The 14,465-nt window shown below is 38.1% G+C and overlaps 1 protein-coding gene across 1 annotated transcript in view; it reads right to left on the bottom strand.

The window, feature by feature from the left end:
• Window positions 1-14,465, bottom strand: part of LOC140480501 (uncharacterized) — a 233,358-nt gene that overhangs the window by 191,944 nt on the left and 26,949 nt on the right. The window contains exons 3-5 of the mRNA XM_072575443.1: window positions 14,252-14,409; window positions 12,225-12,403; window positions 6,596-6,756 (exon numbers count right to left, since the gene is read on the bottom strand). Coding sequence (XP_072431544.1) covers window positions 6,596-6,756; window positions 12,225-12,403; window positions 14,252-14,409 — 498 coding nt within the window. The remainder of the gene's footprint in view (window positions 1-6,595; window positions 6,757-12,224; window positions 12,404-14,251; window positions 14,410-14,465) is intronic.

The raw sequence follows: 14,465 nt of genomic DNA, 5'->3' as shown, positions 1-14,465 counted from the left end.
CCACATATGTAACATATATCACAATGAATAGGTTCATATTGAGTCAAATATCTGCAAATTTATTAACAACTAACTATGTACATTAATGTGACACCTCAGATTAACATATATAGTCTTGATTATACACTTAGTGGGTACAGTTACATACGATACAGAGTTGATTGACTAACTGCTTGCTAACAGACTAACTGAACAGAAAGTAAAATGGAGACTTCTTATGCTAGAGTACCATAAATCATGATGTCATCTAGCTGTCTTAAAGGAGATGTGTGCAATAATACAACATTGTCTTGTACATTTTGAATAATAGGAAAGCTATGCTAATAAATATAGACAAAGATAAACATCAGTACATTATATTTACCCAGTGGTGGATGTAATTGTATAGCTTCAATCTGTGGTACTGTCTATTATAGTGGACAGATAAGTATTCTGCATAATAGATGCATGGCTGTTGTCAAGTGTGATACATTTAATTTCAGACTCATCATCAGCTTGATGTCCTGGAGTTGAGATGAATGACCTCCAACATTGACGCCAGTTTTGCTTGCTAATCCAGTCACTGACTCCTTTCACCATTTTGATGATGATTGAGCTGATAGCACACGGAGTGAATCAAGTTGGTGAAAAACTGGTTTCGGTGAAGCTGGGAACTGCAGGGGCAAGGCCAAGATGGATCATCCATTTGGCAATGCTAGCTGAAGTTGGATTCAAATATACCATGTGATATCAAGAAATGTCTGAAGACACTGGATATTGACATAAGCTCTGGGCCTGTGTGACATAGCAATAATTGTATTTAAGACTGGTGCTTCAGAAATAGTTGCATGTCTAAGCAGGCTGCCCCATTACAGCTACAACATGGCACTCATCCCACAACATGGAAAATTCCCCAGTTACAAAGAGCAGGGCAAATTTAATTCAAGTCTTTACTACCCTATTAATCCAGTCTCAATAAAGTAAATGATGGAAGGAGTCATCGACTATTATCAGATACTTGCAAAATTATTCCCAGCTCACTAATGCACAGTTTGAGTTCCACTGGGGACATATAGCTGCTGATCTCATTACATCCTTGCTCCAGACATGGATAAAAGAATTGAAGTTAAGAGGCAAAGTGGGGATAGCTGCCCTTGATATCAAGGTTGCTTTGACATCAATATGGCATCAATATTTCATCATTAGGTGGAACTTTGTAGAACATTAATGCAAACGATGAGTACGGACCAGACCAGAACCTCTCTCCAAAGTATTGTAAGGAGATAGCCTAGACTCTACCAAATATACATATTAACTAAAATTGTAAGGTGTTCCAGATCTGATTCAATTGGTCCATAATGAGACTTTAATCAAAACATACTTTATTCTTACAACACAATTAAAGCACAAAAAAAGAGTTAATATAACTTTAACTCTGAAGGAGAAAGTGAGGATTGCAGATGTTGGAGATCAGAGTTGAGTGTGGTGCTGGATAAGCACAGCAGGTCAGGCAGTAGCCGAGAAGCAGGAGAATCAACATTTCGGGCAAGACCCCTTTATCAGGAATCATGACTTGCTGCGCTTTTCTAGCATAATTTTAGCTCTGTTGAAATACTTAATACGAGAATGTATTATTTAACCAATAATCATCAACTGTTCCAATATAGGCAGCCATCCCATCAACATTCCAATTGTCAAAAATGCAATATAGCAACTCAGTTATGGTTCTCACGTGCTGTCCATCTCCAGTCCAGAAGAAAGAAGCAATTTGTCCCTTTTGATTTTTAAGAGGAAGCCTCACTGTCTAAGACTTCTCACTAGCAGCCAGGAACTCAAGCTTTTCACTCAGCAACCACTAGAAATCTTCTCACTAACTGAAAGCAAAACTAAAGATCTTCCTGGGTCTGTGTAAGACCTGACCCTGCCCACTTATAATTCCTTCATCTGATTCAAAATAAAAATCCAGTGAGAACTCAGAAGCTATTTTGCAAACCTATCTCAAGAACACATTTCAGCACCATCGTGGCAACTCACTCTGCCAGGGAAACAATACAGAGCATATCTCTCTTAAAGACACAATACTGTCACAGATGTCATAAGCAAGACCGATTATTCTGGAGTACATTCACTTACATCAACTATTTTAATCATCTTCAATACATTTCTTTCAGCCTGGCTTAGATGTTACTAACAAGGCAAGAATATTTGCAATAACTTTAAAAGGGACTAGTTATTCTTAATAGCCAATGATGAGAAAATAATACAGCTCTTAAATTTTCTCAACAGTCTCCATAGAACCATAGAAACAAGACAGCAGAAAAGAGGGCCATTTGGTCCATCTTGTCCATGCTAACCCAAAGACACCCAGATGCCCTTTTTAATCCCACCTTCCTGTACACATTCCATAGCCCTGCAGCATACAGCACTTAAGGTGCAGAGCCAGGTATTTTTAAAAAGAATTTAGGGCCTCTGACTCCACCACCAACTCAAGCAGTGAACTCCAGACACCCATCACTCTCTGCATAAAAACGTCTTACCTCATTTCCGGTCTAGTCTTTCTGCCACTTAGCTTTAATCTATGACTCCTGGATTTTGAATTCTCTGCCACGGGCAAGGGTTCCTCTTGTCTACCCTATCTCCATCCCACACAATTTTGTATACCTCCATCATATCACCCCTCAGCCTTCTCTGTTCAGAGGAAAACAACTCCAAACTCTATGATCTCTCCTCATAGCTACAATTCTCTAGCTCTGGCAATATTCTTCTCTACACTCTCCCCAGAGCAATTATGTCTTTCCTATAAAATGACTATTAGAATGGCACACAATACTCCAGTGGCCTTACCATTGTCTTATACAGGTTCATCATTACATCCCTACTTTGATATTCTATACCTCTGCCAATGAATGAAAGCATTTAATATGCATTTTTTACAACCATATCTACCTGTACTGCTACCTTTAGGGACCTGTAAACTTGTACACCAAGATCTGTTATTTAATCTACCCCTCTCAGTATATTCCCATTTATTGTGTGTTGCCTTTCACTGTTTGACCTCTCTAAATGCATTACATCACACCACATCTGATATTTTCCTGCATACTCCACCAAACGATCTAACATCATTTTGGAGCATAATCTATCCTCTACACATCCACTAATTTTTGAGTCATCTGCAAATTTCCATGTTGTGACCCCATGTTCAAGTCCAAATAGTTAATGTATAAAACCAACTGCAGGAGACCAACACTGAGCCCTGAGGAATACCAGTTGAAACAGCTTTCTTTCACAAGGGAAACCATCAACCATAATGCTTTGTTTCCTGTTACTAAGCCAACTTTGAATCCAATTTGACATTTTACCCTGTATCCCATAAGCATTTACTTTTTTGACAAATCCACCATGTGTCATACTAAATATCTTACTAACATCTATGCAGACATTATCCATTGCACTGACCTCATCAATCCTCCTTGTCACTTCTTCAAACAATTCAGTCAAATCTGTAAGCCATGACCATCCCTTAACAATGCCATGCTAACTATCCCTGACTAATCTATGCCCTTCTAAGTGACGGTTTATCCAGTCTCTCAGGATTGATTGCAACACTCTACCCTCCACAGACTATCTGGCCTATAATTATTTGACATTTCCTTTATACCCCTTTCGAATAACGGAACTACATTTGCATTTCTCCAGTGCTCCAGCACCTCACCTATATCTATTGAAAATTGGAAAATCATCCTCAGTGCATCTGTTACTTCCTCTCTTCCCTGCTTCATTATCCTAGGGAACAATCCATCTGGCCCTGGGGAACTTATCCACTTTCAAGGATTCCAACTTCTCCAATATTTCCTCTCTCATTATGATTATCTTGTCCAATATTTCACACTGTTTCTCTTGGATTACTATATCCACATCATCCCTTTCCTTTGTGAACACAAGTTCCTTCCTTCATCTCTGATAGGTCCCACTTTTTCCTTATATATGGGTAAAATATCTTTGGATTTTCCTTTCTCTTGCTTGTTAATATTTTTTCATGCTGTCTCTTTGATGTCTTTATTTTTTAAACTTGATTCCTGTATTTTCTACACTCCTCTAGGCTATTTGTAGTGTTGAGCTTTTCGTGACTATCTGGCACTGATGGAGACAATTAGCCTACTGTACAATTTTAAAGATGAATATCAGCCACAGTACATCACTTCCAATCTGAGTACCATCACAGTGAAGTACTGTCTACAACCTTTGATGCGTCTTTTTAAGGTTTGTACAGCTCATCCATCAAACAATAACATCAATTTTACAATCTTCATCTTTCAGAGTGGCAATTAGTCATTCTGTGGAAAGTGCCAGCTAAAAGCACACTTTTGAGGACACGCAGCAGTATCATTAAGATATAAACAGAGTGCAACCTTGAACAACCATCTACAGGGATGTCATAATACATCCACTCATAAAAGCATTTATGATATTGTGGTACTTGTAAATCAAGTTCAATGGCTTCACAATTGGTTAAATGTCTGTTTACTTTGAAACTGACTTTTTAAGATATATGCAGCTCCTCACTGACTCATTCTTTCTAACACAAAGTATACTTTCAATATGATAATTGTTTTCTATAAGAAAAAAAACACAAATTCTTAAAGGATTTCAATTTAAGAAGTGCTAAGTAAACATTTCCAAACATACTTGATTTATGTGATTAAACCCAACCAGTTTCGGGCACACTTGGTCTTGCAGCTCAGTACATTAAGGCATTTTAACAAGGGGAACGTGGGTTGATCAAGAAGGAGTGTATAGAGCATTGAATGGAGACAGATGGAACAAGATGGCTCAAAGTAATTTAGTTGTCAAAAGAAGATTTCAGATGCAAGAATGTGGAAGTATCTTGCCATTATGCTGGATTATCCTCTGCACTGTGTTGATGCTATGGCTGCTCCTCCTTCTATCCATTCTTCTTCCTTGACCCTCATGAAGCTAATGTGTAAGGGAAGATTTTACATCTTGAAGCAATCATGAAACAAGAGATATTGGCAGACCTGCACTGGGGAATGTCTCTCAATCATTTCATGCTCCTAAAGCATAGACTCCCTACAGACTGGAAGCAGGCCATTTGGACCACTGAGTCCATACCAACTCTTGCGAAGAGCACCACACCCAGACCCACCTCCTACCCTGTCCCTGTAACTCTGCATTTCCCATGTCTAACCCACCTAGCCTATACATCCCTGGATACTATGGGCAATTCAACATGGCCAATGCACCCTAACCTGTACATCTTTGGACTGTGGGAGGAAACCAGAGCACCCAGAAAAAACTCACACAGACATGGAGAGAAATGTGTAAACTCCACACACACAGTAACCTGAGGATGGAATCAAACTCAGGTCCCTGGCACTGTGAGGTGCAATGCTAACCACTGAGCCACCATACCGCCGAACATGTACCGATTATCTGTTCAATTTCCCCTTCTGACACAGAAATTGTATGCGTCATGATATTGATGCTTTCCAACGTCCTGAGAAGGTGCAATATTCTGAAAACTTACAGGAGTATAAGAAATGCAGGAGTTAAATTAAAAAGGAAGTTGGAAATCAAAGAGAGTGCATAAAAATGTTTTGGCTAATCAAATCCAAAGATATTTTTATAACAAATGCTTGTTCCCAAACATTCCGGATGGCACTATAAAAAATGAACACCACGATCCATGTGTGCATGTGTGTTTCGATCATGACAACACCCCACTGCCAACCACAAGTTTCTTTGCTGTATCTTTAGTGCATGCCTGAAAGGCTGGACAGTCTTCTGACAGAAAATTAAAAGGTACGTGTTAGGATTTGATACTTACATGCAGGACAAATAAAGAACATCCTTTATGGGAGACTTGGGTTAGAGAATAGCATTCTTTTAGTTTTTGCATTCAGCTTATGCAGCCAGTCAAATGTGGCTGTGCCAGTAGCATGCTTACCAAGTTCGGTGGTTGTGGGTTCAAGTCTCACATCACAGACTTGGTTCCACTTTTACACAGAGACCCATTGAAAGAAAATGGGGAATTAGCTCCATATTTGCATCAACTCAAAAGCCGTCCTTAATCGCAATACTAATAACTTGATTATATAATGCTAATTGCAAGACTAATAGCTTGACTATATTTTGCAAAAAACAAAATGGGAGCAGTGGTTAAGATTTGAAATTGTTGAACTCATTTATTGACTCAGGAAGCTATAAAGTCAATTGGTATTCATTCTCCAAGTACAAAGATTCTGGAGAAGTTAAACAGTCCTTGAAATGAATTCAGCTATCTTTCTGTCATCAAACAGCATCACAGTTTCAAAAGCTTAATTTTGATTTGTGGGTTTATTTTTCAGAAGTAATAACTGCTTGGCATGATTTTAGGATCTATTAAACAGTGCAATATGAGGCAAAATTGGCAACATATTTTTAGTTTGGCAGAACATACTAGAATAAAACTAATTGTAATGAGTCCTGAGAGGGTCTGATTACAAAATTGTCCAACAAAACACCTGCAACCATTACATAAGATCAGCCACCATACCGAATCAGTGTAGTTCTAACCCACCACACAAAGATGAGGAAAATGTAATTGAAAGCTGACCTTAATGCTTCGATCACATCCTTCTGATAATGCATTATTGAGGCCGGTATGTTGATAATGGTGAGACATTCTTCTCTCCTACAGTTCATATCCTGCAGTGGCCTGCCAAGCCTTACATAAACTAGGACTCCTAGTGCTTCAGAATTTGCCATATTGTTGACCTGCAAAGAAACAGACAAAAAAATAACTTTTATGCAGAAGATCTACCCAAAATCAACAATATACAGATAGATAGAAATCTGCCTAAAATCAACAATAAACATAGGTAATCCAGACGTTGAAAGTATAAAATATGAACAGAAATGCAGTTCAGGCAGCTTCTGTGCAGAAAGAAACAGTTTAAAGATTCCAGTGACATTCTGTCAAAATTAGAACTTATTATCGATATTACAGGTTTTAAACAAGCATAGGCATAGGGAAATGGAGGGGAGGAAAGAAAAAAGGGTAACTCTCTGATAGGATAGAAAAACAGAACGATAGAATCATTACCATGACTTGTTACCAAAAACAAAATGGGAGCAGTGGTTAAGAGTTGAAATTGTTGAACTCAATATTGAGGTCAGGAAGCTATAAAGTTCCCGATCAAAAGATTTTGAAGCTTATGCTGAGCTGCATTGGAACAGTGCAGGAGGCCAAAGACAAAGAGATTAGAATGGAATGGGACAGACAATTAAAATGACAAGCAGCCTGAAGTTCAAAGCCGTGTTTTCTAACTGAACAAACAGGTTCAATCAAGAAATCAGCCAATCTGCATTTTGTCTCCGAAATATAAGGACTACACAATCACAAATACAATATATTCAACTTAAAGAACTTCAAAATGAATAGACTGGAATTAATGTTTGCAGCCCTAGACAGTGGAGTGGATGAGGTGAAAGGTCAGGGCTTGCAATTTTTGTTTTAGAATGAGCAAGCATCTTAGCAAAATAAAGAGTGTTGTGAGACAAATTAGATTTGCCCTACTTATGATGTGCTGCTACATTAGTAATCCTTCTCTGTCCGAAAGCAGCTGCAAGTTCAGACACATGGTTTATGTGCTTGGCTGAGGAGCCAATGGTATGAAGCTACCATCTGCAGGTTTGTAACTGAATGCCTTTAAGTCAGAATCCCCCTAGGTAAAGGCAAAACATTGTGAATGCTGGATATCTGGCAGATGGTAGAAATTCAGCAGGTCTCGCAGCATCTCGGGAGATATGATTTTTCTTCAGATCCCAAGAAACATAACAACGGATTCAAGACCTAATTGTGTTTCTCTCTCCACAGCGGAGGCTGATGTGTTATTAATCCAGAGACCCAGGTAATGTTCTGGGGAGCAGCTTCAATTCCCACCATGGCAGATGGTAGAATTTGAATTCAATGTTTAAAAACCTGGTTTAACCATCTAGCATTGTTGTGAGGGAAGCCCAGCTGGTTCACTAATATCCTTTAGTGAAGGAAACTGCCATCCTTACCTGGTCTGACCTACATGTAAGTCCAGACCCACAGCAATGTGATTGACTCTTAACTGTGCTCTTGACAATTAAGGAATCGGACAATAAACGTTGAGCTTACCAGTATTGCCCACATCCTGTGACTTAATAAAAGAAAAGATGCTGCCAGACTTACTGAATTTTTCCAGTGTTCTCTGTGTTTATCTTGGGAATGGGAGAGGGTGTTTGGAATGTTAGGAAAATAGACCAGGTAGTCAAGAGAGTCTTCTTTCTACTTTTGAACTTTTAAGATTTACCCTGTAGCAACCTGATGAAGGAGCAGTGCTCTGAAAGCTAGTGTTGTTGTGTCATTACTTCTAAATACTTTTGTCCACTGAAATTAAAATAACTAGCCTGAAGATGTTAGGTTATCCATGCACCTTTTTTTCATTGAAAATATATCATTTGTAATCCTCCAGTCATCGTTAGGCATCAGTCTTGCACCAAAGGATGCTTGGAAGACCACAGCCTTGACCTTGGTATCCTCAAATGCATCTGATTCAGTTCAGTCCTGCTGGCTTAGCTATTTTAATACAGCTAGTCTTTGTACTACACCTTCCTTAAGAATTTTAATCGATGCAAGGTCTCAAATGCAGACACAAAAGTAGAAACTGAGGAAGGATCACTCAACCCAAAATATTAATGTTGATTTCTCTCCGCAGATGCTGCCAGACCTGCTGAGCTTTTCCAGCAATTGTTATTTTTGTCTCTGACATCTGTAATAAGAATCTGTAATTCTCTTGATTCTTATTCAGTGTCTCAACTACCTCTTCTTTCTTTGACTTTGGTAGCATTTTGATCAATGCTAAAGACAGATGCAAAGTATCAATTTAGTACCTAATTCATGTCCTTGGTTTCTATGCCTAAATTCTATTGTTGGTTTTTAATCATTTGCACTCCTCTTTTCACTTATCTTTTACTATTTATATGCTTACATGACACTTCTGGATTCCTGATTTATGTTTATGTTACCTGACAGTCTTTTTGTTGCTTCTCTTATTTCCTGTTATTTCTTTTCATCATTGAATTTTAAGCATTTGACCTGTTTTTCACTTTATATTGTAATCTATGATACTTGCCATTTTTTGCTTCAGTCCACTCTACATTTCTTTCACCACCAGGAAACTCTGGCTTCTTCCGTCCCACCTTCCCTCCTTGTATGAACGCACTTTAACAGTAGCCAAACTAACTCCTCTTTAAGGCAGCCAATACAGTTTTGTTTATCAATCTCTGTTTTCAATTTGGCAGTATTTGCTGACACCAGGAACTGCAGGCAACTACGCATGTAGGCTCATCCAGGAACATGCATGCACATGGTTGAAAACACGAATGTCATCATGTAATCTGTGATGTCACATACAAATTTTGCACTGCATATGTACAGAGAAATGTGTACAGTTTTGAACTGGGTTTTCAATTTAGCTGGGCCGGATCCATTCTCGCCCCTCTGAAAATACCTCCACCCCCACCACAGCCCACCACCACCGCCAAGTTATTATCTTTACTCCAGATCACTCCTTCTTCTTTTCCACAGTGTTAGGTTTAGGTTAGCTATGATCATGGTTCATTTGATGTTGTCTTACTATACCTGATTTTCTTGACCTATCTCATTCATTAGAACCAAATCCTTCAATGCCTCTTTCCATGTTAGGCCTGAAATATGCTTATATAGAAAATTCTGCTGAACATTTTTCAGAACCTCCTTCCTCTTTTTGCCCTTGGTCATTTATAATGTACACGTGTTCTGCATAATGTACTATACAGTGATATAAACCCTGTTTTTAATCAAAACAATGACTTTCTGGAATGGACTGAAATCATATAATAGATTTTAAAATACCAACAATGCTACTTTTAAGTAGCATCAACGGCAGTTCTTAACGTGGCAAAACATTTACATGACTTCACTTTGCAAACTCCAAAGTTGTCTGGAAATGAGTCACCAGAGCAATCAGCTTAACCACGTTAAATGGCCCATCCCCTCAACTACTCCCAGACATTGAGACATAATACAGGTAGGTGAGGACCAATCAATTCAACTCATCACTTTGGACAATGAACCCCGCTGGTAAGAATCTCTACTGATCACTTAACCAGATTCCTTTAGACAATAGAACCCAGCTGAGTATGCTCTGTACCTCAGATCATACAGACAACTCAATATCATAAGCAATTAACTCAAACAATTGACTTGGAAGGATGCTGTGATATAATTTGCTGTGACTTTGTTTAGTGACAGGCTAGATTGCAAATGGGCATCATGTAGTGGCAAACTAATCCCGTTTCCAGACTGAATGAAACATACCAAAGGAACATCTTTTTTCCCCGAATTTTGGTGGGGCCTGTACAAATTTCATCATTTGCCTTTCTGGACTTTATATTATGACAATGATTTTTCCCATTAGATGTGTCTTTTTATCATGGTAATGGTATTTATAGTGGTAATGTCACTAGCCAAGTAATCCAGAACCCCTAATGCTCTGAGTACATGGCTTTTAATACTACTATGGAATAAGACAGCTTCTCAAAGGCAAAACAAATCCAGAAATGCTGATCTAGCCAGTGATGCTCATGTTTCCTGAAAAATAAAACTTTAAAAATCTGTGCTTTTCTAAACAATTTAATCTGTTTTGTATATAAAACGGGACATATCCACTGCAGCACCCCTCCAGTATATTTACAATCATCACTGCTGATCTTTAGTTATAACAATCACATCATGAATATGTCTGTGGTAAGCAAGGTACTGGAAAGAATTCTGAGAGATAGGATTTATGACTACTTGGTCGTACTATATAGTTTGATTCAAGATAGTGAGCATGACTTTGTGAGGGCAGCTCATGCCTCACAAGACTTATTGAGTCCTTTGAAGATGTGGTGAGACAAGTTGACAAAGGTTGAGCAGCAGATTGGGTGTATATTAATTTCAGTAAGGCATTTGATAGGGTTCCTCAAGGTAGGCTCATTCAGAAAGTTAGAAGGTATGGGATACATGGAAATTTGGCTGTCTGGATACAGGATTGGCTGGCTGAAAGAAGACAGCAAGTGGCAGTAGATGGAATGTACTCCACGCAGATGTTGGTGACCAGTGGTGTCCTGCAGAGATCTGTTCTTGAACCTCTGCTTTTTGTAGTTTTCATAAATGACTAGGATAAAGAAGTGGAGGGTCGTTTAGTAAGTCTGCCAATGACACAAAGGTCAGTGATGTTGTAGATAGTGTAGAGGTCTATTGCAGGCTACAACAAGACACTGGCAGGATGCAGAGCTGAGAAGTGGCAGATGGAGTCCAATCTGGATAAATGCAAAGTGATTCATTTTGGAAGGTTGAATTTGAATGCTGAATACAGTGTTAAATTCAGAATTCTTGGCAGTGTGGAGGAACAGCAGGATCTTGGGGTCCATGTCCATAGATCCCTCAAAGTTGCTACCTAAGTTGATAGAGTTGTTAAGAAGATATATGGTGTTTTGGCTTTCATTAACAGGGGTATTGAGTTTAACAGCCAATGAGGTTTTGCTGCAACTCTATAAAACCTGGTTAAACCACACCTCAGGTACTGTGTCCAGTTCTGGTAACCTCATTATAGGAAGATGTAGATGCGTTAGAGAGGGTGCAGAGGAGATTTACCAGGATGCTGCCTAGATTGGAAGGCTTTTGTCTTATGAAAAGAGGTTGATTGAGCTCGGGCTTTTCACACTGGAGAGAAGAAGGAAGAGAGGTGACTTGATAGAGGTGTACAAGGTAATGAGAGGCAAAGATAGAGTAGATAGCCAGAGACATTTCCCCAGGGCAGAAATGGCTTGACGAGGGGTCATAATTTTAAGGTGATTGGAGGAAGGTGTGGGGGAGATGTCAGAGGTGGGTTCTTTATGCAGAGAGTGGTGGGTGCATGGAATGCACTGCCAGTGGTGGTCGTAGAGTCAGATGCATTAGGAACATTTAAGCGACTGCTGGACAAGCACATGGACAGCAGTAAACTGAGGGGTGTGTAGGTTAGGTTGATCTTAGATTAAGATAAATGCTCGGCACAACATTGAGGGCGGAAGAGCCTGTACACTGACGAGATACAGACACACTGAGTAATGTCCCAATGGCCTCCTTCTATGCTGCAAAAATTGTGTAATTCTGTGAAGGACCTTATCCTGCAACATTTAAGCAATACCTTTGTAAAGTATGAACAGTTTCCTTCATCAGAGATGAAAGCCACAGCATTTTTTACTCTAGATGAAATATTACAGCCATCTCCACCATCTCTGAGAATATACGGTAGTGAACTCCAGCCTTTCATTATCCAATCATATCTGGCATCCAATCGTTTGGCAACTACTGTCATGTTCAATTCTGCAATAAAATATTTAGTGTTAGAGTGACATAGATCCATACAATCTAGTTTGTGATGTGTATTAGCTCAACATCAACAGAAACTTATATTTATATATCACATTTAATGAAATTAAACTTCAGACCTATTCACAGAAGGTGAGTCATATCATTCGACCTCCTGAATAGAAAAGGAAATCTTGGCTAAATTAATCCTGGGTCTCAGTCACTGATTAATGATGTATAGACTTTTTTTTTAATGCTAGGGATTCAGGTATTTCTTCCAAATAGGAGGTTCTGTATAAATAAGTTATTCAACTATTAAACATAAATGCATATTATTGTGAACTGCTTATGTCAGAAATTCAGATGCATTTTCAGATACCTTTTTTTATACTGATCATGTAAGAGCTATTGTTTTTGCAATATAAGAAAAATAAAGGTCCGTTCATAAACCAAATAATTTTTGCATAATTGGCAGCCAAACTCAAATTCACAATCTCAAAGTCACCATGGAGAAACATCAATACTTCTCAACACAGCAAAGAAAAACATTCAACATTGTCAAAATGCACAGTGATGTGTTGCCTTGCAAAAATAATGAGTAAAATACAATTTACAAATATTTAACATGAGATAGGCCTTATATAAGAATATAAGAAATAGGAGGGCTAGGTTATATCACCTCTCAAGACTGCTCCATCATTTTACATATTAAATAATCACTATTTATTTGCAATTATATTGTTGTAATAAAACCATAGGTAATCTGGAAAGACAATGTGAATATTGGCAAGACTATCATAGAAAATTAAAATTATATGTTGCAGAAGGAGGCTAACTTTCTCTCAGCCAATAGCACAATGAAAGCTGATGATTTATTTTTTTGTGGTTGGGCCTTGCTCTATATAAACAGACTTCTGTATTTACAACAAGAAACTTCACTCATATTTCCATTTGAAAAAACAAATTGATGGTGAAAAGTGTAGTTCATCCTACAGTCTTGAAAGGTGATATACAATTGCAAGTTATTTTTTGTTACTCACCTCGCTGGACCAAAAATGAGAGGGCATAGATTTAGGTTGATACACAAATAAAGCAAGGGTGATAAAGACTTTTTCTACACACTGAGTAGTTAAGGTTGGACTGAATGGCCTCCTTCTACACTCTACCAATTCTGCGACCTTGCCTTTTGTGAAACTAGGAGAAAGTGAGGACTGCAGATGCTGGAGATCAGAGCTGAAAATGAGTTTTTGTGAAACTACAAATGTGTGTACTTTGACAATTTAAGTTACACATCAACCAAGAAGATAATTACCAAAACAGAAAAGGAACATGATACGTTAAAAAAATTGAAAGGAAGCTTTAATATACTTCAATTTACTTTAATTTAATGTACTTTAAAACACAAAATAAAAAATCTGTGCTAATGGCATTGCTTAGGATGAGAATTCTCTCTGCAGCACAGACAAATACTAATGCCTTTAATGCACTATTTCATAAATCCTTTATCGAGGGTAAGAAAAAAGTAATTTCTGCTTTCTCTTTTCCTGATCACAGGCATGACATTTAGCATCCTACAAACACAGTTGACAGTATTTCCTTCTAATGCTTTTTTAGAAAATCATGGTTAGAATCTTCTCTTCAAACTTTTTTAGCATTCAATGCTGATATTTTTCATGTTGCTATTCCATTCATTTATTTTATTGATACTGTTTTAAATATCTGTATATTTTGTCTTACAGTAATAACACGATGCGAAGTATATATATCAATTAAGTCAAAGGCAGTGTGTTCAAGATTAGACTCATGCGCATAAGATAACCACAAAGCATTAAAATGTTTCACTTCAAAAACCATTCATTATACCTGCCGAAGTGAAAACAATTTGTGCAAGCCCACAGTTGTGCTGTTGACATCTCCAGGCATAGAATATCGCAGGGATCCAGTTTCCCAGAGCATACACAGGAATTGGTACGAAATGAAGTTGAGATAGGAAGTCTTTAAATCTACTGATGTTCTTCAGCCTGTAATAAACATTGTTTTAATATAACAGCATTAATATTAAGCATCAACATCTCTT

Source organism: Chiloscyllium punctatum, chromosome 8 (assembly GCF_047496795.1).
Source record: "Chiloscyllium punctatum isolate Juve2018m chromosome 8, sChiPun1.3, whole genome shotgun sequence".
NCBI lineage: Eukaryota > Metazoa > Chordata > Chondrichthyes > Orectolobiformes > Hemiscylliidae > Chiloscyllium > Chiloscyllium punctatum.
The sequence above is the reverse complement of the archived record's forward strand: the minus strand, read 5'-3'. Positions and strand labels throughout refer to the sequence as shown.